This window comes from Alternaria triticimaculans (assembly GCF_023758025.1).
Source record: "Alternaria triticimaculans strain BMP 0046 chromosome Unknown scaffold_8, whole genome shotgun sequence".
Lineage (NCBI taxonomy): Eukaryota > Fungi > Ascomycota > Dothideomycetes > Pleosporales > Pleosporaceae > Alternaria > Alternaria triticimaculans.
Window position 1 is genome coordinate 1,100,979 of NW_026055965.1, and position 24,042 is coordinate 1,125,020.

The following is a 24,042-nucleotide window of genomic DNA, read 5'->3' on the forward strand; positions in this document are numbered from 1 at the left end:
TGGAGAGGCTCCCACTACTCACATTCTAAGAAACATGTCGGCGCGACGATGGCTATTACAAATAATGTACTTGTAGCATTCGTTGGTATTCAAGATGCGTTCTGTTTAACCTAGCACTAGGTGTAACGCTATGTCGGAACCGGCTCGCTCTTGCGGCTTCGAAATCTGTTCCGCACTAGTACGCGACGGAGTGGTGACATCAACGAACATGCGTCAGTGCCTCCTGCATCTTCACGCTATCTCGACAGTCAACTCTCCCGTGGCAGTTTCCTGGCAAGATCGATCGCGGGGCGATCGCGGCAAAAATGGAAGTGGATCCCCTCATACCCATGCGCGCTAGGGCCTCGGTATCATATGACGGACCATCTTCGCCGTACATCGTGTAATGATTATCTCTTGTCGAATATCTGAGTGTTTGACGGTATCGACGTCGTTCACCTGTGTTTCTCTCTCATTTACTTGAATATGGCTATTCCAAATCTGTTCCAGAGGCGAACAGCCAACACTAAAGAGTAAGTCCAGAAGCGGAAGACAATGGATGGCGCACACTAACCGCTATCAGCTGCTGGGGATACCGATTCGAATGGACGCCTGAACATCTTACACCGGAGCAAATGAAGCCTATGAAGTTTTCGTACGATGTACTAGCAGAGGAATGTCTTGATCGTTTGAACGCCATCTCGCCACCGCACAAGGGTGCTCTGCCAAGGAACGATAGCAACCGCGCCGCGCTATCATCAGTTCCGGGCACCGAAGAAGAGAAAAAAGAGCCATTGCCAGTACCCAAGAGGGATCTTTACGCCTTGCTGGAAGAAAATCACAACTCCGATCCTAAGCTTGCGGAACTATGGCGCGAAGTGCACACGGTGCCGGACTGGGTAGACTGGGAACAGATCGCCAGAGGACAGGATGTGTTCTATCGCTATGGCGGACCCGCCTTGACTGGCCTCACTTTTCAGTCACTTTTAGGTGGCATGGGCGCTGCGCGAGTAGTGGAGACGTTAGCAAGAACTGGAGGCTTCAGCACAAAGGTAGCAAGAGGCAGACTCTTTGAAACTACACAGCACATTCTCCAATGCACGCGAACACTGGATGGACTCAAACCGGGTGGAGAAGGTTTCGCCTCATCGATACGCGTCCGCTTCCTACACGCCGCAGTCCGGCAGCGCATCATGAAACTCGCAAAAGAACGCCCAAGCTACTTTAACGTGGAAGAATGGGGAATACCAATTAATGACCTGGACCAGATCGCAACGATCGGAACTTTCTCCTCAACCTTGATCTACCTCAGCTTCCCCCGCCAAGGCATCTTCCTCCGCAAACAAGAAATCGACGACTATCTAGCCCTATGGCGCTATATCGGCTACCTCATGGGCACACCCGATGAGTGGCTATCCACCCCAACCAAAGCCAAAGCCATCATGGAATCGCTCCTCTATCACGAAGTCGACCCCTCGGAAATGTCCAAAACAATGGCCAACAACATCATTTATGCGCTCAAAGAAGAACCCCCAACTTTCTCTTCAGCAGACATGCTAACCGCCAGCGCCCGCTGGCTAAATGGCAACGCCCTTTGCGACCGTCTCGGATTAAAACGCGTTTCCGCGTACTACTGGTCCCTCATGGCAGGCCAATGTCTCTTCTTCATCTTCTACTGCTACACGTATCGCCTGTTTCCCAATGCAGACCGCAGGAGAATCGACCGCGCGAAAGAGATCTTCTGGACGTTGATAGTGAAGGCAAAGTGGGGATTGGCGGGGACAGAAACGTCGTTTGACTTCAAGTACGTGCCGCAGTATGATACGTTGACGCATTTGGGAAATATTGGGGAGAGAAAGAAAGTGGCGTTGAGCAATGAGATGAGGAACTTGAAGGCGTTGGGGATTGGAGTGGGGGTTTTGGCGGTGGGGACGTTGGTTGCGGTTAAGATTGCGGTCAGGGTTGTTGGAACATTGTGGTAGATGTTCTTGTAGAGGGCTTGTATGATATTGATATGATGGGCTAAGGGCTCTGTTATTAGACTCGAGGTTCGACGAATATACCCAGGTGAAGTTACTGGTTACTTCTGTCTTGCCTCACCTTCTCATCCAGCTTTATTACAGTAAGAGGTTCACTCACCCTCAAGTTGTTGCGTAAGGTCACCGCCGTTGTACACGCACAAGCAACCTCCACTGGCCATGGCCTCATCAAATATAAGTTCACGTCTTCGTCTCTATCTTCTGTCCTTACTAATCTCGATCACAATAACAACACAACTTCAGTGTGAGCTCACACTTGGCACAATCTAACACATACCGACACCAAAATGGCAAAACGCAAGTGTCCCCGAAACCCAGAACAAGACGGTGTATGCGGCTGCCCTTCATTCTGGAGGTACCTGAAAGCCAGTGCCGCGCCCAACAACAAGACCATGTCTTCCCCACCTACCAAGTCTTCGTCCCCAATTCTTGTCATCATTGAGAGTGAACGTGACGAAGACAAAGACTTGCATCACCGGAAGCGACAGAAACGCGAAGACAGTGTAATCACACAGACTGGTGTGATTGGCCTCTCAGCATCAGAGTCTCAGGCGTACATGGCCAGCAAGTATGTGGCCGGAGAGTCCGATAGGAAGATACAACATGTTATGGAGGCGGCGCGGCGCGCGCAGAAGAGTCGCCGGGCGGAGAAGGAAAAAGCGAAACCAATCAGACCGGTGCAGATTCTGGTCGACTATAGCTTACCTACTGGTTCTGAGAGGCTGGATTGGGACACGGACGAAGTTCGTCGGATGGTCGGGGAGATTGCTTGATGGAGGCTGTGGTGAATGGAATTGGACCACGGCGACGGGTATGGAAGATTCATCGGAATGGGTGCGGTAGCAAAGGTCATGAAACAACAATTCATATACATTCTAGTATGTGGGTATAGGTACTGCCTAGCGGAGATTTTGCGAAGGGTATGCAAGGATATGAGAGTCGTAAACATTGCGAGTATGTTCAGTTGTCACCAAACGTACGGCTAAGCCGATGTCAGTAATTGATCCGCGGGTGGGGTGTGAGGGACTGACCTTATTCTCATACGTCCAGAAAGTGCCGCTGTGCTGTATGCCTTTGCTCTTGATCACTTCGATCATCTTCATCACTGACTCCTCTGGTGTGATTATGCCCTGGACTTCCCACGGTAGCTGAACGTTCGCCATGTCTGTTGCGACTTCTCCCGGGTGCATGCACAAGATGATGGTATCATCGTCTTTTCTCTTCAACTCGGCGGCCATGTGCCTTACTGCCATATTGAGTGCAGCTTTTGACGCAGCATATGCAGCGAACCCGTCCTCCATCTCCCGGAAGTTACCTTGCGAGCCCGAGTCGCTAGACATGAAGACAATGGTGCCAATTGGTATGTTTGTTTTCAGCAACTTTTGCGCTGTGATGATGGGCCCAATGGTGTTGGTATGCAAATGGAAGGCAAACTCGTCGAAAGACCTAGAAAATATTAATTTCCAGTACTTCAGCCACTTCAGATTGATTGTCGTTTATTGGAAATGCACGCTTTAGCCATAACCAGCAAGGCGTAACGGTAACGGTAAAGGGAGACTCACAGCTCAGTGGCCCTCTACATCGGTTAGTGCGGCTCCCTTGCATGCTGGCGACAATGTCGGACTTACGTTTGGGTATCTTAGCACTCCTGCGTTTAGTACGACGTAGTCTATCTTCAGGTTCGGTATCATGGCCAGTTGCGCAACGAATTTCTGCGGATGGCCAGTTAGTTTCCCTCTGGAAAGACAAGGCCATCTTCAACAGCACACACCTCTATGCTTTGCTCTGACAATATGTCGCATGTGTACATTTGGCATCGGCCATGATCGCTCCCCGCTTGTCCCCACAGACCGCTGGCATGACCGGCCCAAGGCTCCCGCACAGTAGCGATGATGCGCTCATTCTTAGTTAACAGCTGTCTGACAAACTCTAGCCCTATGCCTCTGCTGGCGCCGAGTATCAGCCATGTGGTAAAGTCCTCATCGGCGTATAGAATGCCCGGAATCTGGTCCATCCGGTCGGTCGAGGTGTGGCGGGGCACGATGATGTCAACCGTCGAGCTGGGGCTGAAGTGCGACTGACCAACACTAGAAGGCTGTTTGCAAAGAGGGCAGAATAGTGTCGATCCTGGCCGGCGCTTGAAATAGTAATGTGCTGCTGTGCAGATAACAGAGAACGTTATTCATGACCCTGGCCCGTCATGTTAGGGAACCAGGTGCGTGGAGGTGCGCGGGTTAGTGGGCATGTCACATCGATTTGCGGACCCTTGTACAGGCTTCACATATCGAATTCGGGCCAGGGAAAGCAGGGAAGAAGCGTCCTGCAGGGCAACGAAATAGGCCAGACGCTGCTTATTCTACCACCGGAGGAAAGAAGAGCGAAATTCTTCACGATGATTGACGGCAGCAAAAATGCTAGAAAGACTCGCAGCAGCCAACGCAGCACTTGGTGACGGCATCATTCCGCAAGCTCCATGCAAGATTGCCGAGTATGTTGCGAGATAGCCTGGGGAGTCAGGAGTCGCAATCGACGGCGTGGCGTGAAAGTAGCGACGGCAAGTTGGCTGAGGAACAGAGACCTGATGCGGCGAGTGCACCGCCATTTGATCGCGATTCCTGTTTGCCATCCCGGACCGGTTCCACCCGAGCACTTTTTGCTACTGAGTTATACCTGCCGCCTGATTGGCCAGTCCCGTGACCCGTGCTCGCGTCAGGGCCCTGGGCCCGTCATTTCGTTGCGGCTAACGGCAAGATTCTTAAAACTCTCTCAAGCCTCTCAACTCCTACTTGGCCATCTTTTCTCTCTCACAGCCTCTCAGTCACGACTAAAGTTACCTTAACTTTCACCACTTCACTTCCACCAACACTTAATCTTACCCCAACCCCCACCACATCTTCAAAATGGGTTTCGAGCAGGGTACGTTTTCTTGACACCGGTTAGACGTCATCGGCCGTCTGTCACTTTGTCGACCATCGTCTGCTATCCATTGAGCCTGCGCGCATATCGATATCCGACTCCTATGAGGGATCAATTATTCCCGGTGTACCGACCGAATAATTGACAACTCAAGAAGCGGTGAGCGCAAGGTGGCAGCTTTGCGACAAAGGGCGGACGGTGGCGGATTGTTTGGCTGGGCACAGAAATTTTGTCACCTTACATATAGCTAACACTTTCTTCAGGCGATGCTAAGAAGGGTGCCAACCTCTTCAAGGTACGAACACACCGAGCCAGCCTCAGCGCCATCGACCACGCCTCCCGAACGTAGTCTAACGAACCTCCAGACCCGCTGCGCTCAGTGCCACACCCTGAAGGAGGGCGAGGGCAACAAGATCGGCCCCAACCTACACGGTCTCTTCGGCCGCAAGTCTGGCCAGGTTGAGGGTTTCTCATACACCGACGCCAACAAGCAGAAGGGTGTCGAGTGGGGCAACGAGACTCTCGTACGTTACATCACAAGAAGACGCTTATGTGGTGGGCATGCATGCTGACGAAGCGCAGTTCGAGTACCTCGAGAACCCCAAGAAGTACATTCCCGGAACCAAGATGGCTTTCGGTGGTCTCAAGAAGCCCAAGGACCGCAACGACTTGATCACCTTCCTCCAGAACGAGACCAAATAAGCGTATCACCTCTCGAACGTTTATACCATCCTATCGACACGCCATGACCTTTCTATAATACCTTTTCGACCCAAAAACTGTTTGGATTGTACCATCATCGATGATAGACGAACGACGGAGGCGGTGAGCGCAGTTAGACCGCAATACCCCTTCATGTAGATTATGTTAGGTGTATCATTTCAAGGCGCTTTTCGACTTGGGTGCGGCATAGAGCCTGTTTGGACTTAGTTGCACTTTCGGAATACCAAATCTCCTCTACCGATCATTCAATACGCTCATCATCTTCCGTGAACAAGTAGCCAACATCGTGCAACCCATAGTGAATCATTTCGATTTACTTCCAGAGACGGCAGAGTTGGTCAAAGCATCGGTTTCTTATCTCAGACCTCAGACATCCAGCTGATTGATGATGAGCCAATTGCATACATCGCAAATTTTCTGACACGTTGAGCGGCATTTCCACAAAATGTCCAGACTAGAAGAATAGTCTAGTGCTAGCCTCTAGGGAGCGACTCACGCGAGCAGCGAGCACCTTGCATCCTCGGACCTGAGGAACATGCAGCCAGGAACATGCGCTCTACCGGTGCTTTCTCCGACAGCTAACCGAGGATAGTGTGGCTGGAGCTCGTGGATGCTTGCGGAAGACTTGCAATGGCAACAACTCGTTTCGCTAGACAGCGTGGGTAGTAAAAGCAATGGAGACTCCAAAAACTAGACACATTGTGTCTCGTCAGCTGCGGGATGCCAGTAGTTAAAGCGTGAGGCTTCGTGGCGCCTTTTCCACATCATCTCCACGTGAAAGCAGGTCAAGTGTGGGGGAAGCGCAGGTGCTCGTCGCAGTGGTGTCATCGCCGGAAGACTCCGTGTACATCAGCCATCTAGTCTGTGTCATAGGGCACACGAGCACATGCGTCTCTCTTCCACTTCACTCTTCTCTTTCTCAAATCGCTCCCCAGCATCCAGACGCGCCGTTACCTCGGCCTGTAGCAGCGAGACCAATTAGCGTCATAGTGGGGCGGGAACTGTGCTTCGGGTAGCTCGACAGTGAACACCACCATCACCAGCACCACTTTGGCGAATACGCAGCGACAAAGGCCGTTTCGGCCTGTACAATTGGCATCATGTCGTGGAAACGGAGCGAGAGGCTGATGGACACCATCAAGGTGGGCGAGCCTGTCGCACAGTCGCGGTTGTAGCTAACATTGGGATAGCACTACAGCAACTTTCCAGCAACCGGTATGCAACACGCATGGTCACTTACAGTATTCGTCTGACATGCCACCAGGTGTCTCCTTACGGCAAATGGTACAATTTGGAGAGAAGCCATCTACGGGAACCCTCTTCCGCGCGTCACAATTCCTTTCTGAAGAACTGCCCATACGGTTAGCCCACCGAGTGGAGGAGCTCAACGAACTTCCAGATGGCCTCAATGAGATGCCGTCGATCCAAAGAGTGCGCGACTGGTATGCGCAGTCATTCGAAGTGTGTATTGCTAAGGTTCTCGCTGGAGCGCGTTGACTCATCTGACAGGAACTCGTCGAACTGCCCCGGCCGACCCTCTCGAGCGAGGTCAAGGAGCGACTCCTCAAACCAGCGAAGAAAGCCGGCGACAAGAACCTGATGAGCAAGCCGACGCAGAACCCCAGCATCAAAACGGGACAATACCGGTCCGCGCCGACGACGAACGGTAACGGCAACGGCAATGGCAACGGAAACGGCGGCACGATCACAAAAGAAGTGAAAGGCGCGAGCCGGAGATACTATGCCGCGGCAGACGACGGACAGGAATGGCCGCCAGAGCTGGGCGCATACAACACAAAGTTTGCAGACACATTGGAGAAGATCAAGAGGCGGCACGACAGCGTCGTTACGACGGTCGCACAAGGCATTCTCGAATGGAAGCGCAAGAGGCAAAGGATGCAGATCGACCACAACATCCAAGCCTTCCTCGACCGTTTCTACATGTCGCGTATCGGTATCCGTATGCTCATCGGCCAGCACATCGCTCTCACGGACCAACGCTCGCGAAACGATCCCAACTACGTCGGTATAATCTGCACAAAGACCAATGTCCAAGAACTGGCTCAGGAGGCTATTGAGAATGCGCGCTTCGTTTGCGAGGACCACTATGGGCTCTTCGATGCGCCAAAGGTCCAACTTGTATGCAACCCGGATATCAGCTTCATGTACGTGCCAGGACATTTGTCGCATATGCTCTTCGAGACTCTCAAGAATTCGCTGCGTGCTGTGGTAGAAAGACATGGACAGGATAAACAAGAGTTTCCTGTGACCAAGGTCATTGTTGCAGAGGGCAAGGAGGACATTACAATCAAGATCTCGGACGAAGGAGGCGGTATCCCACGATCGTCGATCCCGCTGGTATGGACATACATGTACACGACCGTTGACCAAACACCGAGCCTGGACCCCGACTTCAACAAGAGCGATTTCAAAGCACCCATGGCCGGATTCGGCTACGGATTACCCATATCAAGGCTATACGCACGCTACTTTGGAGGAGATTTGAAGTTGATTTCCATGGAAGGGTAAGCCTTCTCACTCACACCCCAAGATAATCTCGTCACTAACAACATCGGTTATAGGTACGGCACAGATGTCTACCTCCACCTCAACCGCCTCTCCTCCTCCTCAGAACCTCTGCAATAGCAATTACCCGTCATGAGGGGCGGATGGACGTCGAGCGAACTCATCCGGTCATCCCGAGGAATGGCGCAAGGTAACGGTTCGCGAAAGTATAACCCTTTCCTGGCGAGCAAGGCAATGAAGCTCAAGCTGTCGGGTCAGGTCAGCAGAGAGATTAGTGAGAGGAGACAAGTGGGCGATGCGGCAGATATGTTTGCTGATAAGGCTAGTGGCGAGGATGGTAAGCCTTGGTGGAGGAACGTCGGTATGGAGGAGGGTATGTGAGATGTACGATTTTCGGTTTGGCAGATATCGTTCAGAGATGCGGTTGAAAGTTGGGGAGCAACAGATGGACTTTGACATTGGCATTTTCCGCGACCTTTGGTGAAAAGGTGTCAGTCGTTCTTCGGGTTCGGTCTGGCCTGGGCTGGCAAAGGCTTGGACTTCAGCACTTGAGACAGACACGGCGTTTGGCGAAGGCCATGTATGATCTTGGAACACAAATGAGAATAAGACGGAAGGAAGCAATAGTTACGCAACGCAAAATAGTAATGTTGTACGTCTTGCCATTAGAAACTTCCCTCATGTGAACCAAACAAAAAAGCTGGGGTATAACGCGATCCGCCTTAAATGCAAAGTAACGCCAAAGAACCTTATCATCGACTCACGACCTTCCGTTCAAGCAGTTCCTTGTCCTGAACTAACCCTCTTCCTCATCTTTGCAATATCCCTCTCCTTGCCCTTTCCACTTCTCGCCGGACTCCCACTCCCAGCCATACCCTGCCCTTCTGCGGCTCCACTTCCAGTCCCTTGTACCTCCCACTCATCATTCCAATCCGCAGGCGGTTGTTCAAGACCAAGGACGATGTTACGGTAGAACGCGCGCGTTTGGGGTACACTCTGCATCCACCACGGATTAGCAACCGATCTCCTCTCCAACTTGTGTGATCAGTCGCGGCACATACCTCATTCCTAACCCCCGCAACCCACATGAGCATCTCCTCACTCTCTAGTATACTAACCGCCTCATCCCTCTTCTGCCTCTCCTCCCACGCCCTCCCCTGCGCTTCGCCAGAGAAAGAATTCCAATTCTTGCCCCGTGCCTGTATACTCTTCCGTGTTTCTAGCGTGGATTTACTGGGTGCCTCCGCCTTACCAGCACTACTTCCTCCCGTTTGTGGCGATTGTCCATGTAAACGGTGCGCGCCGTATCCACCGCTGCTGGAACCAGCACCGGTGAGTGTATCGTAGTCTAACGTGGTAGGGGGTCCAGTGAACTGGGCGTTGAAGGCGGCTTCTGATTCGATTTCGTCGTTGGTGATGGGTGCGTGGCCGCCGGTAGCGTGGGTGAACGAGGGCTGGTGCGCGTGGTGCTGGTTGTGGCTGTTTATGATTTGTTGCGCTTCGGCGATGAACTGGAGGTTTACGCCGCCGGGGTTGGGGGGTGGCCATGTCATGATCGCATTGCTGGGGTTAGGCGAGAGCGACGGGGTTCAAGGTGTTTACAGAACGGGTGTGCTGTTAGGATGCTGTGTATGCGCGGTGCGGAAGAAGCTTGGGGTTTGGGTGGGGTTGCGATGATGGTCAATGTCCGCGGGGGAGGCTGAGATGGGAAGGTGGCAGCGACGAGGCACTACCATCGTGCTTCCCAAGACTGGTAGTACGTGCTTGTTTGTTAGTGCTTTGTGTGTTGCTGCGTCGCAGCTTTTCGTTAATTCAGAGCATATTGGTAGATGGAGAACCGTTCTGATGTCGAATGATTTTTGACATTGATATCTAGTAGCTACTGCTATGCTTAGAGACGTCGACTCCTTCCCATCTTGACCGTCGACCTTGGATATTGCCGTCTAGTGATGTGACCAAAACGCTGAAATGCCAATCTATGCCCAATGCTTAACACACGCGCCGAGAGATCAAGTCCGACTTGATCGAAGCGCGAATCCCTGGTAACCTTCTTTGTCCGTCTATAGTGCCGAGCCAGACTTGCACTGGCCTAGTTCGTTACGATTCTTCCAACATCCGCTCCCAGGGGAGCAGGCGCGCCGCAGATTTCCCCGGGAGCTGAATAGGAGTTAGGCTATGTGCCGCCATTTGCCTGCTGATGCTCAGCCTTGCTGCCCTTACCTCGCCAGGTGCTGACCGCCGGTATGTCGGCTTTCAATCTCTCTTCCTGTGTTGAGTACGCCTTGGGCGTCAATTTTATCAACGTGTGTAGCGGGACCTCCATCCACGGGCTCTGCTCTTGTGGTACGTTCATGAAGTATGCGTAGATACACCTCAGGATGGCCTGGTGTGTAACGATCAAGATGTTCTCGCTCCGCTCCAGCTCCATGATAATGGGCTCCAAACGAATGACAACATCGCGATATGACTCTCCACCCAAGTAACGGTAGTTGTATTTGTCCTCGTCGCGTTGCTTGAAGTCTTCGGGGAACTTCTGTTCGATTTGAGCGTATGTGAGACCGTCGCAGACGCCGGAGTCGAGTTCGTCGAGCGCTTTCCATTCCAACTTCTCGAATGTGAGGAATCGTGCGGTTTGGATCGTTCGCTTCAAGGTTGAGGTCCAGACAGTAAGTTTGCGACCGTCGCCGACCGATTTCGCAACCAGACCGGGTAGCGCATGCGCGTAAGCATCTCCTCGCTCTGACAGGTTTGCGTCGCCTCCAATTTGGCCCGTGAGGTTGTACTCGGATTCACCGTGCTGCCACGATTAGTTTTCATAGTATGGGTTTGCGACATATACTTACTCGCGATAACCAGATCGAGCGCGGCTTGATGTGGAGATTCATCAAGTAGTAGACGACCCTACTCTGGAGATAGTCCTGGATCTGGTTGATGATGACTTGCTTTCCCACATCGATGAGCTTGACATATGTAAGATCGCGCTCGTCCTCGTCTATGGTCTGGTACACCTTCTCGTAGTTCCGGATACGGTTGCGGAAATCCGCTGCAGCTTCCTCGGGGTCTTGACCGACATAGTCTGGAGATGTCGTCTTTACTTCCAATATGTTGCTCATAATGAGATCCTCGTCGTCGCACTTTGACTCAACGAATAGTGTCTCGATGTTCTCGGCAGCGCATCGCTCCTGTATCCACCTGCGCCGGCTCTTGGTCGAGTTTGTGGCGTCTAGTATCGCGATCAAGCCCCTGCCCTCAGAAAACCATTTGCACATGTCGTTAACAGCTGCTTCGGCGGCTGCTTTCCGGAGACGCTCTCCTTCTGGGTTGGAGGTATCGAAGAACTCGGCGGAGGGGTTTGGGGTCGCAGTACGACGATACTGGCCAACGTTGAACGTCTTGGATTTGATCGATAACCAATGGAGGTAGCGAACCACTGCGTTGCAACTCGTTAGTGTTTATACGAGACCGTACAGGAGAAACGTACCTTTCTGTGCAATCAAACTCTTGCCCCGCGCGGGCAAGCCTACCATGACGACGCATATCCGCGTGTCTTCGGCCTGTACACCAGCACCGTTAGTCTTTCTGCTTGGTCTTACGAAGTCGCCAGCAGGCACTGCGCGCATATTGGGCGCATAGAAGCCATTGGAGTCGGCATTGGAGTCGGTCATTGTATGCGGCAAGTACAGCTTCCTGAAGTCCAGTGACGATGCGACTGGCGAAGCGAAGTAAAAGTTATACGGATCGGAAATCTAGCCGAAGGTATTCCGAGATGCAGCGAGAATGCGGCTTTTAATCAACGATGTAGCAAGGGCAGATGCTAGGCGGTCAACAGAAGGCTGTGGAGTCGCACGGCTGAAGTCGTCTGTTAGGTGAAGCAATAAGTGTATGGACGTCGAGTGTCGTGTTGCAGGGTCGTCAGGTCGGCCCGGCAGTCAAGAAGCGAGAGGAGATGGATTGATTGACGATGATTCCCCCGCATTCGGTACGGCGTCCTTCTTTTCACAAGCCAGAGCAATAAGCGTTCGGATTGCGGCTCCAGGCTAGCGGGCGCGGTGGAGCAGATGTAACGGGTGATTCTCATTCGATAGCACGTGTGGCTGCAGTCCGATGTGTCCACATGTCCGGCAGTCGTGACAGCGCAAACAACGGTCATCGTTGGCGCCTGCCCATGCGCATTCCTTGGTGCTTGCCTACAGCAATGGGCACCGGCAGGACAGCTCCAAGACTCTCAGCCGTTGCCATGCTGCTACGAGCTCTCCGGGTCGTGTGCCACGATGCCGCCTGCTTCTGCGGTATGACGACAATGGCTCCAGCAGCATAGCTAGGGGGTCCAGAAACATGCCTGCCTAAAGCCGCCGATTGCCGGAAAGACGTGATGGATGGGAGCGAAATTTCTTTACATCGTCGTAGTCGCGCGCCAGTCGTCGTAAATCGGCAAAAAAACAATGGTGCATGCTGGAGATCCCAGCAAGGAAAAAAGACTACTTACAGTCGATATGGAGTAAGTCCGGTGATGCATCGTTGACATCAGTTATTGTACGCGTTGTGATGAGGGGCGTCACGTAAGCTTTCGTCGTGGCGGGGCAGTGGGCTGCCAGAGTATCGTGTACCTCGCGATCTGTCGCCTGGGCGTTGAAGGTTGAAGGATCAAATGCACACCACGCAAATGGGATAGACTGCTCTTGCTTAAGGTGCGTACACGCAAGCCCGGGGTACGTCCAGGCCGCTATCGCTCTGGTACTGCGGTGTGTGATCGCCGCGGGATTGGTTACCACTCCCCACGTGTGGCTGACCTGATAACAACGCAGTGCAGCCATAGGCGTACAGTTGGAAAAGCACTCAGCAACACAGATAGATAATGCGAAAAGTAAAAGTTTTTTTTCATGTCGTGTGCAACTCCTCATTACATCGTTTCCCAGAATTCGCCGACGCTATGTGCAATCCTACGCCAGACTCAAGCTATAAAGATGCGGGTATCTAGCAATGCTAAAATCATCCTGCGCTACAAATGCCATGCTAAATCACTCTCCAGACGGCCGTTATATGTCATGGACCTTGATCCATCCAACTAAATCTCAAGCATGCAGTTTGGTCATGCCATTGACCCTGTGCGTGTTGTCGATTCCCCTTTGCAAAGCAAGCAGAGTCGCGCTGGCATCCAATCGTCGCTTCAATGCCGCCGCTGTTCGTTCCTGTCCTCGGCTGCCGATGCCTTCCTCAACCCATCGAATCTTATTGACCATGAAGCTGAGACCCTCATGAGCCTTGCTCTTCCTGCTCGAGATGCCATATTCGACGGAACCGGTGTACTCCTGAAGTTGCGGCAAGATGAGTATCTCAATTTGCAAGTCCATATCGGCGGGTGGTGTCACAGGGGCCGCTGGCACCTTTGTTAGAACATCAGCGGCGTCGGCTGGATCATTGGGCGCAGTGATGCGTGGGTCGAGCATAGTGACGTCGACAGTATCATCCCATTCACCACGGATCCATCCAGAGTGGATCGCAGCAGCAATAGGATCTGAATCGTCGCGATACACGCGCGCACCCCAAAGATGCCTCTCCAACACGACGTGCTGGCGTTGTCGTGGCTTCAGGTAGTACCGCGGCACTCTGATAGTAAAGGTGCAATTGATGGGATTGACGTCGAAACGAGGCAGTCGTTGAGGTTTCGAGGCGTATCCGAACTGGTCATCTAGCGATGAGTTGGGCTTGGGAAGCTCTGTCTTTGCATCGTACAGCTGTGATCCAAGATGTTTGCGAGGGCGTTTCGCAGCATCGTCAAGAACAGGCTGTACGTCGTGGACCTTGGTCAGGATCTTTGTTACTTGCTGCAACGGCTGAAGGTTAGGTCGAGGGGTGTGGTGGTGGTGATGATGGTGATGAGGGTTTCCTCCAATGTGATGGTGGTGATGAACTGATTGGCCTGGGCCAGCTTGTGGTAGACTGGGGTGTCGCCCGTTAATGGTAGTTGAGGTTGGCTGGATCGACGTGTCTTCGTCAGGCTTGTGTTGGTGGTGATGGTGATGGTGGTGACTATACTGTTAGTACGCATCTTGTATGGCATTGAGGGAACTCACTGATGATGATGGTGCTTGTTCCGTTTGGTCCCACGCGCACCGGGTGTTCCTCTACCATCAGCATTCTCGATGTCGAAGATTCCCTCTTCATCCTTGACTCGCTTCGGCTTCCTTCCTTGCTGAGAACCGATTCTTCTCATCATTTCGCCGTTGTCCGATTCGAATGAGCCCTGGCCGTTCTGTGGCATGGGACTTCCCCGCGATGGGGTCGTCGATCCCAGCCCGCTGCCGAGACCGGAGAACATGCGCCCGAATTCGCTCTTGATTCCAGGATCTTTGCCAACGGACAAGGGCTGCGCCGAGGCACCTTGAACAGCCTGTGGAAGCGGAGACGCTCTGCCCGTTCGTCTGCTCGCCTCCAAACCAAAGCCAATGTGCGATTTCGAGTGTTGCATGGCCTCGCCCATCCTGGAAGGCTGGTCGTAGAGCGATCTTCCGCTGGAGGATAGAGAGCGTGCGAGTGGCTCGGTCCTCTGTCGCTCTAGGGAGTTGGGGTCGGAGGTAGGAGGAGCGTGGTACTGCTCGACTACGCGATGGCCCAACTGGTCTACACTGCGTCGCAACATATCCTCTGAACTTTGGGCGCCGTATCGGGGAGCGCCTAGCATGGATGGGGGGTACGGGCCATAGGTGCGATGCATCGGCGGAGGTTCCTCTGCGCGACTGTCATGAGGAGGTTCATGGACAGCACCGGTGGGCGCTGATTGCCGCCACAGACTGCGTGGAGGTTCGGATGAGCCAGAGATGTTGCGCTGCGCCTGCGGTGGACTGAAGCCAGACTGCGACACAGGGTGAACAGTCACGGGCCGATCCCTCTCAGAAGCATTGTGGTTTGTGCCTGCTAAGAGTTCTGCAGCATTGGGCCTTGCGTGATGCGACTCCCCCAGTGTGCGCCGCCGCTCCTCGTTTGGCCCGTAGGCGCTGCGCCGGCCTGGGAACCCGTCGTACGAAGATCTGCCCTCTTGTTCGGTGTTTGCCAGAGGGCCCATCGGTTGGCTGTTCGGTCGGGGTGGGACATTCGCGGCCGGCTGTCGACCTGTATCCTGCGCATAGGGGCGGTGGCCGGCGAAGTTCATGGGCTTGTAGGGTTGTGTCGTTGGTGGCAGCGACTGGCGGCCCGGATCAGGCGAGCCATGGTTGCTGTAGGACTGTCTGGGTGAGCCGGCCGAGAAGGCATGGCCTTCAGATGGCCGCGAGGTATTGCTGCCGTACATGTTGCGCTCTGGGGTGGGTTGACGGCGAAACAGAGGGAAATCCGACCGTGAACCAGCGGGCAGGCCACGTCGAGGCGAAGGTGGCTGCATGCTGTGGCCGTTGGGTACTGGGGCGTTGGTGGGAGGCGAGGGCTGTGATTGCGCTGTTTGGTTGAGCGCACCTGTGTCACCGCCGCCGCCGATAAGAGATGAGATGGACATGCTGCTTCCCGGTCGCAACGCCTGACCTAGGCCAGGAAGCTCTCTGTTGGCGCCAAAGTTGGAGGTGTATTGTGGACGATGCGACTGGGATGCATGGAGATGCTGCTGTGTGGGGGACGATGGAGGAGGCATTTGGGGCCGCGCGAAGGATGGTGGAGGTGGAGGTTCGTGAGACGGGCCTGGGGGAGAGTTAGTTTGGGACAAAGCTTGACCATTGCTTTTGGGAGCGGGGCTGTACCATAGGGGTTCGGAGAGCTGGCAGCGTTCAGCGACGAGGCGCGCGCAGCATCGAAGCTATAGGGCGCCGGGGCTGGAGGGTTGTTGGAAGTGGACATTTGCGGTGGAGGGTGCGACTGGGAGTGATGAGTCTCGTAGTGTATCGGTCGCGCTAAAGACATGGATCAGCACAAGCTCGGACGGCGAGTCGCGACTTTTCGAAAGAGGTTTAGAGGCCCGCGGATCGTGCATTAGCTAGGAGCCACATCTGCGGAGTGCGCCATAGAATTCGCCAGACCCATGCCATCTCCACCGACAAATGGCGCGCACCGTTGAGCAAACGCAGATGTTGGTGTGGCTCAGGATGGCATGGCGACACTAGTAGGGAAAGACTGCCTGCATTTGCCTGCGTCGATATGAGGGCGACAGGCGGTGAAGTGCTTTTTCGCAATTGACGTGTCATGCAGCAATCCATGCAGGCAATGCCTTCCCACTACCGTCTCTTGCCTGTTCCTCGAGCGCCAGACAGCCACGCGAGCGGTGCCACAGACTTGAGACATACAGGTCGAAATGCAGCCTGGATGACGGGGCACCTTTTGTGAACTGGTGAGAGCTACAAAAATTGTACACATGCATGTCCAGGCTACACAGACCCTCCGTCCCCCGTGCGTACTGCGCAGATGTGTTCTCCAAGACATTTGTGGAAATGGTAGCCCGTACCTGTATTTGACCAGCCACCCTGCCCTTGTCCCTCATTCTGGCCTTGCGGCGCATTATTACCAGCCGGTAGTCCTTGACTACTGCGTCGAACGTGTTGTGGTCCTGAAGGAAAGAATGGGTCGCGCCGGGGCATCGAGTACGGGTCGACTGCATACGGAGCGTGGAGTGGCTGTTGCGGTTGTGGTTGTGAGGCTGGCGGGTGGCCTGGGTAGGCTTGCGTCGTTTGCGGGTGGTAGTTCATAGGGCGATCTGGTGGTCGTTGGTAGGGCGGCGGGCGGTCCATAGTCGGCTTGGGCTCATCGGAGAGGTGGTGAGGATGAAAGTGTCGCAAGTACGGGATAGCAGTACACGCTCTCGCTCGCTAGCGTATTACGGAGAGTACAATGGTCGTCGTCGTGTGGAGGGGTGCGGCCCAGAGCGAGCAGCAGTATTGCAGAAGAAAAGAAGCCTCGAGCATGCGAGGAAACGAGAAGGCGCAATGGGACCAAGCGCCACGATCCCTGTAGGACTCTAGCGCAGCCCCGCATGCAGCGACAAAAGCGAGAGCCCGACTAGAGGGCAGGCACTGGCGATGTGATAGGGCTGCTTCCCACAAAGCGCCTACACGCCCACACGGCCACAGGACGTTTGCTCGCCTCAAAGCCCTCAGGCGCATGATGATGCGTATACCAGAGGGCCCCTGGCCATAGTTCGTCGTAGCCCCGCCCAGACTGCCCGCTCTGCGCACAAAAAGAAATACCCATGCTCGTCGGAACATGCGACGCCCGTTCCCATGCAGCCCGTTCCTGAATCGTTCCTTCCAGTTGACCGCCTCGCGCCAAGCCCGATCGGCAGGTGCACCCATCCACGTCCGAGTCCAGCCCAGCCATCAACACCGGTACAGCCAGCAGCTGCCCCTCGTCATCTGAGGCGCGTGACACGTGCCCGTAGCTTTCACCCCCAAACCTGCGATATGTGAAGTAACACCAGCCTCTGCATCCTATGCCGCTTCTCCCCATGCCTGGCTCTCCCGCGTCTTCCTGGGCCGTCTACCGTGCGCGCCTCAAGGCTGTGTTCCACGGCGCCGACCCACGCGTGTGCGCCGCCTTCTGGTTGTTCGGTATGCATGCACCTGAACCCCCCAAAGAGGGGCACCAACACTGTCCGCTCCACCGCGACTAACACGCCCAGGCCTCATTAACAACGTGCTCTACGTAATCATCCTCTCCGCCGCCCTCGACCTCGTCGGCCCAAATGTCCCCAAAGGCGTCGTGCTCCTCGCCGATGTCATTCCCTCGTTCCTCGCCAAATTGTGCGCCCCGTACTTTATCCACAAGATCCCCTACAATGTGCGCATCGTCATATTCGTCGCTCTCTCCGTATGCGGCATGCTCATCATCGCCCTCACGCCTCCACTGCAGGACTCGGGGACCATCGCCATCAAGATGTGCGGAGTGATGCTTGCCAGTCTGAGCAGTGGAGCTGGCGAACTGAGCTTCCTTGGCCTGACACATTACTACGGCCACTTTGCTCTGGCTTCCTGGGGCTCGGGCACGGGAGGCGCCGGCTTGATTGGTGCTGGAGCCTACGCCATTGCGACCAACACGCTCGGCATCACCCCTCGTACAAGTCTACTCGTCTTTTCCTTCTTGCCGCAAATCATGGTGCTGAGCTTCTTCATTATCCTTCCACTCGGCCCGCTGCGCGCTGGCATCCAGAAACAAGGCGACTATGAAGCCATCGATGACCATGGGGACGATGAGGAAGAGGAAGTAGGCCCGGCGCAGGAACAAGACGACCTGTTGTCTTCCTCCATGCACTCGGCTTCAGGGCGCAGTTTCCCCTCTGTCACTAACACCGGTGCTAATAGTGCGCTGAGTAGCTTTCGCGCAAACCTCAACCGCGCGCGAGGCCTGTTCTTCCCATAGTAAGCCCGATCCTTGAAATCTCATCCACTCCAGACTAACGCATCACAGTATGCTGCCCCTCCTTCTTGTCTACATCGCCGAGTACACTATCAACCAGGGCGTCGCACCCACTCTGCTCTTCCCTCTCGAATCCTCTCCTTTCGACGAATACCGCTCCTTCTATAGCACCTATGGCGCTATCTACCAGGTCGGTGTCTTTATCTCGCGATCCTCCACACCCTTCATACGCATACACCACCTCTACGTCCCGTCATTTCTTCAAGTCGCCAACCTCATTGTCCTCGCGTTGCACGCCATGTTCAATTTCATCCCGAGCTATTACATCGTTTGCGTAATCATTTTCTGGGAAGGTCTATTAGGTGGGCTGGTCTATGTCAGCACCTTTGCCGAGATTACAGACAATGTGCCGAAAGAGGATAGGGAATTCAGCCTGGGCGCGACTAGTGTGAGTGATTCTGGAGGTATCTGTATCGCTGGTTTCTTAGGCATGGCTGTTGAGGTGAGTCTGTGTCGCTGGCAAGTGAACCATGGCAGAAATTACTGCAAGCTGCAGTGAAATCCAACTATATCGACTCTGCATCCTATGACTCCAGCTTTCGCACCCCACTCTTGGAAACATTCTCGGTCTCGTTGGCGCGTTACGATAAGTGAGCAATAATGATATAATTTCAGAAACGGAACCACGGTTTAACTTCAGCTATCTATAGTATGCATTCATCTCGAACTTTTCCTCTTAGAAGCCTACACATCCTCACCGCGAGTTTCTATAAGTCACACGACTGCCCTAACCTACTACACCGTATCCATGCAGTTCACAACAAAACCGGCTGAGACCCAGGGAGTCTTCTCAACCCTCTCTCGCGCTACGTCCGACACGGAGTGCGATACGGACTCCGAGACGCTTTTCGACTCTGACGACGACTCCGACGACCGCAAGCTAGGGCAACAAGAAAAAGCCCTACCACAATACCACATCACCGGCATACTAGTAGGATGGCAACCCGATAAAGACTTCATCGCTTCCTATCCCGCACAAATCGTTAGTTGCCCTCTCAATCGTCAAACTACGGTGGAAACTTGCTAACACCTACTCACTAGATCGGAACCACAGTCATGGATGACGGCGTCGAGGTTAATCCAATCGTCAACAGCTCGGTTGATGTAGCGAACTTGCGCCTCGAAGTGAGGGGCAGGTCGGGCAAAGAAGCCCGGGAGAAGTTGCGGGTTAGCCCTGTTAGCATTTTTGACGGGTTGGGGCCGTGGGAGAAGGAGTGGGATGATATGTGTGGGTGTGAGGGGAGTGAGGACTGTTCGCGTATCGATGACGGGGATAGGGACGAGGAGGTGGGTTTGGACATCATCACGGAAGATGCAGACGGCTTTGCCAGGAACACTGTCTGCGATGAAGATAACGAAGATGGCGACTCCGTCATAGATGTCGACGAGAAGGTGGGCGTCGAGCCTTGCGTTGGCATAGAGTATGTTTGGCAAGCTTAATTCGGTCGGTCGGGCATTTGAGGGCAGTTAGGCATCAGTCTTCACACACGCACATTCTATTTCAAATTGTTATATCCAAAGTGTTTCATCGCTACATCCCTATTTTCGCCATCCTGACTATGGCGATCCCATGCGCAATCCCATGACGCCGTTCGCCTGATTTCCCACTCCTTAGCGACATCGTGATACACGTCACGAGCTGATCCACTTTTCCTCCCCAAAACCATGGTCCCTCCATTCGTCTGCCTACACGTGAGCCTATGAGTGAACTACAGTTAGAAATACGACAGTAGGGAGTCATGGTTGAGACACGTATAGTAATTATGTGGCATGCGTTCATTTCTATCTCTCAAATATTCTTTTCGGTCCCCATCTTGCATACACACTCAACTTCGTACCCTTAGCTACACTACGGTAAACGAAGAATGCCTTCAAGTCGGTATTCCTCCGAAAGCACTGCTATCAATATGCCCGCGCAACCATTGCGCAACCCAAAAACCTGGCATATCGCCACTTTAGCACCAGGCTTCGATAACACTCGTCTCCGCTTCCCCATTCTCGTTGTGAGTATACTCTCTTGTACCCCGAGAATCCGCAATATGAGAGATGAATTATCTGACAAGCACAAACAGGCAAACCATGATACCAGCAGCAAAACTCTTATCTCTTCCCAAAGCGAGCTAGAAACTCTGCTCAAGACACAATATGGGGATGCTGCATTCGACATAGCTTCCACAACCCCTTCATCACCACAGAGAAACGACAGCGTAGTAGACCTATCCTCTCCAACCGACAAATCCCCATCAAATCCCTTCACAGACGACTACCTCACACCCTTATCCTCACATTTCGTCGACGGCGAACTAGTATGCACAGGCGGTCTTGCGATCGAACAAGCAGACTCTTCAGACTCTTCGGATTCCGAAGACTACGCGAAATGGCTGAAAACGGAAGAGACTGAAGTAGTGTGTGGAGGCGATGGGCGTTCTTTTACTGTGAAACTGGGTGCAAGGAGGTGGAGGAGGAAGAATCGGGTGAAGAAGGCTGTGTCCAGGCTGAGGAGGAGGTTGCTGTTTTTTGGTGCAGTTTGATATCTTTTTCTTGCTATTCGCTGTTTTTGAGTAGTGCAATGTTATACCCAATCGAATTGAATCTGTTACAAAAGAGTAAATGCTGCGCCTACCCACGTCCTTGGTTGGAAGTTTTTCGCCGCTGTCTTCCCAAGTGGCTACACCGCGCTGTGGTGGTGAACCATAGTTCATATATCCCCAACCACGTATCGCCAGAATCGAGACAAATAACCACTGTGAACATCGTATATAAGCCATGACGAGTCCTGCATACTTCCTCTTCATTCCCAGAACTACACCATTTACCGCACGCATTCACGATCAACCAAGCACACTACAATGTCGCCAAATACGACTGCAACATCAGCGCCCACACTTGAGGGGTTTCCTTACCAACGAACCCTCTGCATCCGCGAGATCGAACAGACACCCATTTCGCTTATGAAATTCCCTCTGATGATTGTAAGTATGCGATAACCTTCGCATGTCATCCAACCCCTTCAAAAACAGTATTTGACATTGCAACAACTTTTGGAGCATACTAACTTCACCGCAGATCGAACCCATTTACGAAGGTCCCGGAAAGGAAACCACCGAAGAGGTACATACCCTAGAACGCCTCAAGGAGCTATTAGAAAAGTATTATGCCTTCCTAGTCAAAACTTTGGAGGCCAAAGCTTTATATGAGAAGCGTGGGTGGGACAAATGGCTGGTTCCGAAGCCATACGATGCTGCTGCGTGGACTGCGGCCAATGGAGATGAGCCGTGTGTGCTACCGAGCATACGCGTGCGTTTTCCAGAATTCTTCGACGACTAGAAGAAAGTTGGTTACTTCAACCCGGAAAACAAGGCATGAATAGGATGATACGTCTGTAAATGACTTGGGGATTCGCGTGGTAGGTGGGGGCCATCTCATACAAGGGAAAGACTGGATGGGTCTGCAGACTACATTAAGATGAGTACACGCAAAGTGGGTGTGTTAACATCGACGTAGACCCCAGGCTGTTCACCCTTTCTCTAGGTTGACATGGGGGCTGTGCCAATGCGATAGCGTATTGTAGCGCGGTAGGTAGCTGGCATTCGTCGGTTCTAGGAATGTTGAGACGGTATCCGGTGAGCTGGTAGAGCACGCTCATCCCTACACATGTTAGAGGGCCACGAGCGCGATAATTGACTGTCTTCTGTAAAACATCAGCTGCCCCAATGTATTTCTTCATAAATCCAAGCTCAAGTCATCAGTCGGTCATGGCGCGTCGCCAGGTGGTAGACGGTAGTAAATTGCTCTTTTCCAAGACTCATCTAGAATACACATGCCTACCCCTCACATCCATCGCCATGCGCTCTCGCTCTATATTTACAAAGTATCCTTGAGGAGCTTGTTCATCTTGGCCATCTTTGCGGCGACGGACTTGTCGATGGTGCGGTCGGCGATCTCGACGATGAGTCCACCGCGGATCTCAGGGTTGACCTTGGGGACGACCTTGAGGGTCTGGCCGTTGGCGACGTATTGCGAGTTCTTGATGGCGTTCTCGAGGCGGCTGATGGTCTTGTTGTCGAGGGGCTACATTTTGTCAGTTCTTAGGTCCCTGCAACTTCCTCCTCTATTCTTGGGGTCTGTCCTTCCATCTCATCTCGGAATCAACGTACCGCAGCGCTGGTGACGGTCAGCTCGACCTCACCACGGTGCGCACCCATGAGCACACCAAACTTCTCTACGACACCCTGTAGTACGCCCAATCGGTTGTTCTCAGCGAGTGTGGCGAGGAAGTTCTTGACAATGCCGTCCTTGTCGGCGCCGCCAATGTGCTTCTGGAGCTCCTGGACAATCTGCTGCTTGTCCGAGACGGAGAGCGAGGGGGCGTGGAGGATCTGGGTAAGCTTGGCGTCCTTCTGGAAAACGCCCTGGAGAGCCTGGAGAGACTTTGCGGTGGGGTCGAGGGCGTTGGTCTTGGAGGCCGCGGTGTACTGCCACAATTGTTAGCCAAGCTCTTGTTCCCCAGCCATTGGCCCGTTTTCCATCCGCCTATCATCGCCAGAGTGCCAATTGGAGTCGTGGAAAGCGTACCAGAGCGCTCGCGTAGGTTCCGTCGACGCCAAAGAGGGCAACCGGGGGCTTGTTGGCAGAGCCAGTCGGGGCGGCGGCGGCAGCGTAGCTTCGGGTGGCAGCGTAGCGGGCGGCCATTGGGGCGCGGGGCGCACCCGCCCGGAAAGCGGTGCTGAAGGCACGAGCGGCAGACATGGTGGGTAGAGGGGAGATGGATTGCGGGATGGGGCTGCTAAGGAGCGCGGGTGCAGTTGAGGATGCTGCGATGAGGTTTCTGAGCCCGGCTCGGCACTGGCTGCGACTAGCACCGATTGGGTCGCGGGACCTGGAATCTCACCCAACCACGCCGCAACTCCATCAACATCTTCATCGGGTCTTTGGTACCTACTTCTCCTTTCTCCCCTGTATTTAAATAGCTACTTGCTACTTCTCTCGCTGAGTTACACTGCACAGCTCCGAGGGCCGGTGTGTGGAGATCAACGTAAATATCATCCCACCTCCACGTAACATCTTGGAGCTTGGAAGAGCCGCAAGCACCTAGATCCGTACTGTAATTTGTGTGATAGCGACTATATGGCGGTACGTTGAGACGCGGGCTTTCGAAGCTAGATGGATGCGCAGCGGGCGATGCTCTCTTTCTAGTCATCCCTACCCCTCCACTGCTCGCTATCGTGGTCGTGTAGTCCAGCGACCAGCTCAACTCATAGCCACAAAATCTGCAATCTGACGAAAACAATTCGATAATCCCTCATATCTTCCTGTTCGCCCACTACTTACCGTGTCTATATGTCTCGACGCATTAGTCGTCCACCACAAAAAGAGCGGCGGCCGTCCATCACCGTTCACCTTCACCTTACCTTAATTTCCTATCGTAGAGTCTGCGTCACCATGAGTGTGGAGAGACCCCGCCTAGCTT

At 53.6% G+C, this 24,042-nt stretch overlaps 10 protein-coding genes across 10 annotated transcripts; 5 read left to right on the top strand and 5 right to left on the bottom strand.

Annotated features, from left to right (window-relative positions):
- Positions 1-465: 465 nt before the first annotated feature.
- Positions 466-2,791, top strand: J4E78_006279 (uncharacterized protein; the record flags this gene model as incomplete). Its single annotated transcript, XM_049366892.1, has 3 exons — positions 466-512; positions 563-1,783; positions 2,374-2,791. The coding sequence occupies 3 exons, from the start codon at positions 466-468 to the stop codon at positions 2,789-2,791; spliced, it is 1,686 nt and encodes a 561-aa protein (XP_049221598.1).
- Positions 2,792-2,893: 102 nt separating this feature from the next.
- J4E78_006280 (uncharacterized protein) lies at positions 2,894-4,032 on the bottom strand (the record flags this gene model as incomplete). Its single annotated transcript, XM_049366893.1, has 5 exons — positions 2,894-2,917; positions 3,050-3,464; positions 3,581-3,594; positions 3,647-3,730; positions 3,790-4,032. 5 exons carry the CDS (start codon positions 4,030-4,032, stop codon positions 2,894-2,896), a joined length of 780 nt encoding a protein of 259 aa, XP_049221599.1.
- Positions 4,033-4,918: 886 nt separating this feature from the next.
- J4E78_006281 (uncharacterized protein) lies at positions 4,919-5,636 on the top strand (the record flags this gene model as incomplete). The annotated part of the gene is made up of 4 exons (XM_049366894.1): positions 4,919-4,934; positions 5,198-5,229; positions 5,300-5,458; positions 5,517-5,636. 4 exons carry the CDS (start codon positions 4,919-4,921, stop codon positions 5,634-5,636), a joined length of 327 nt encoding a protein of 108 aa, XP_049221600.1.
- A 1,121-nt stretch (positions 5,637-6,757) lies between these two features.
- J4E78_006282 (uncharacterized protein) lies at positions 6,758-8,564 on the top strand (the record flags this gene model as incomplete). Its single annotated transcript, XM_049366895.1, has 5 exons — positions 6,758-6,799; positions 6,848-6,872; positions 6,922-7,118; positions 7,167-8,182; positions 8,321-8,564. 5 exons carry the CDS (start codon positions 6,758-6,760, stop codon positions 8,562-8,564), a joined length of 1,524 nt encoding a protein of 507 aa, XP_049221601.1.
- Positions 8,565-8,957: 393 nt separating this feature from the next.
- Positions 8,958-9,736, bottom strand: J4E78_006283 (uncharacterized protein; the record flags this gene model as incomplete). Its single annotated transcript, XM_049366896.1, has 2 exons — positions 8,958-9,179; positions 9,245-9,736. 2 exons carry the CDS (start codon positions 9,734-9,736, stop codon positions 8,958-8,960), a joined length of 714 nt encoding a protein of 237 aa, XP_049221602.1.
- Positions 9,737-10,356: 620 nt separating this feature from the next.
- On the bottom strand, positions 10,357-11,848 carry J4E78_006284 (uncharacterized protein; the record flags this gene model as incomplete). Its single annotated transcript, XM_049366897.1, has 3 exons — positions 10,357-10,980; positions 11,027-11,613; positions 11,665-11,848. The coding sequence occupies 3 exons, from the start codon at positions 11,846-11,848 to the stop codon at positions 10,357-10,359; spliced, it is 1,395 nt and encodes a 464-aa protein (XP_049221603.1).
- A 1,407-nt stretch (positions 11,849-13,255) lies between these two features.
- J4E78_006285 (uncharacterized protein) lies at positions 13,256-16,070 on the bottom strand (the record flags this gene model as incomplete). Its single annotated transcript, XM_049366898.1, has 3 exons — positions 13,256-14,213; positions 14,258-15,851; positions 15,911-16,070. 3 exons carry the CDS (start codon positions 16,068-16,070, stop codon positions 13,256-13,258), a joined length of 2,712 nt encoding a protein of 903 aa, XP_049221604.1.
- A 1,519-nt stretch (positions 16,071-17,589) lies between these two features.
- On the top strand, positions 17,590-20,012 carry BTN1 (battenin CLN3 protein; the record flags this gene model as incomplete). Its single annotated transcript, XM_049366899.1, has 5 exons — positions 17,590-17,707; positions 17,779-18,514; positions 18,564-19,014; positions 19,327-19,554; positions 19,614-20,012. The coding sequence occupies 5 exons, from the start codon at positions 17,590-17,592 to the stop codon at positions 20,010-20,012; spliced, it is 1,932 nt and encodes a 643-aa protein (XP_049221605.1).
- Positions 20,013-21,538: 1,526 nt separating this feature from the next.
- On the top strand, positions 21,539-21,899 carry J4E78_006287 (uncharacterized protein; the record flags this gene model as incomplete). Its single annotated transcript, XM_049366900.1, has 2 exons — positions 21,539-21,544; positions 21,639-21,899. The coding sequence occupies 2 exons, from the start codon at positions 21,539-21,541 to the stop codon at positions 21,897-21,899; spliced, it is 267 nt and encodes an 88-aa protein (XP_049221606.1).
- A 537-nt stretch (positions 21,900-22,436) lies between these two features.
- On the bottom strand, positions 22,437-23,321 carry ATP5 (ATP synthase F0 subcomplex subunit OSCP atp5; the record flags this gene model as incomplete). Its single annotated transcript, XM_049366901.1, has 3 exons — positions 22,437-22,643; positions 22,730-23,047; positions 23,148-23,321. The coding sequence occupies 3 exons, from the start codon at positions 23,319-23,321 to the stop codon at positions 22,437-22,439; spliced, it is 699 nt and encodes a 232-aa protein (XP_049221607.1).
- Positions 23,322-24,042: the final 721 nt, after the last annotated feature.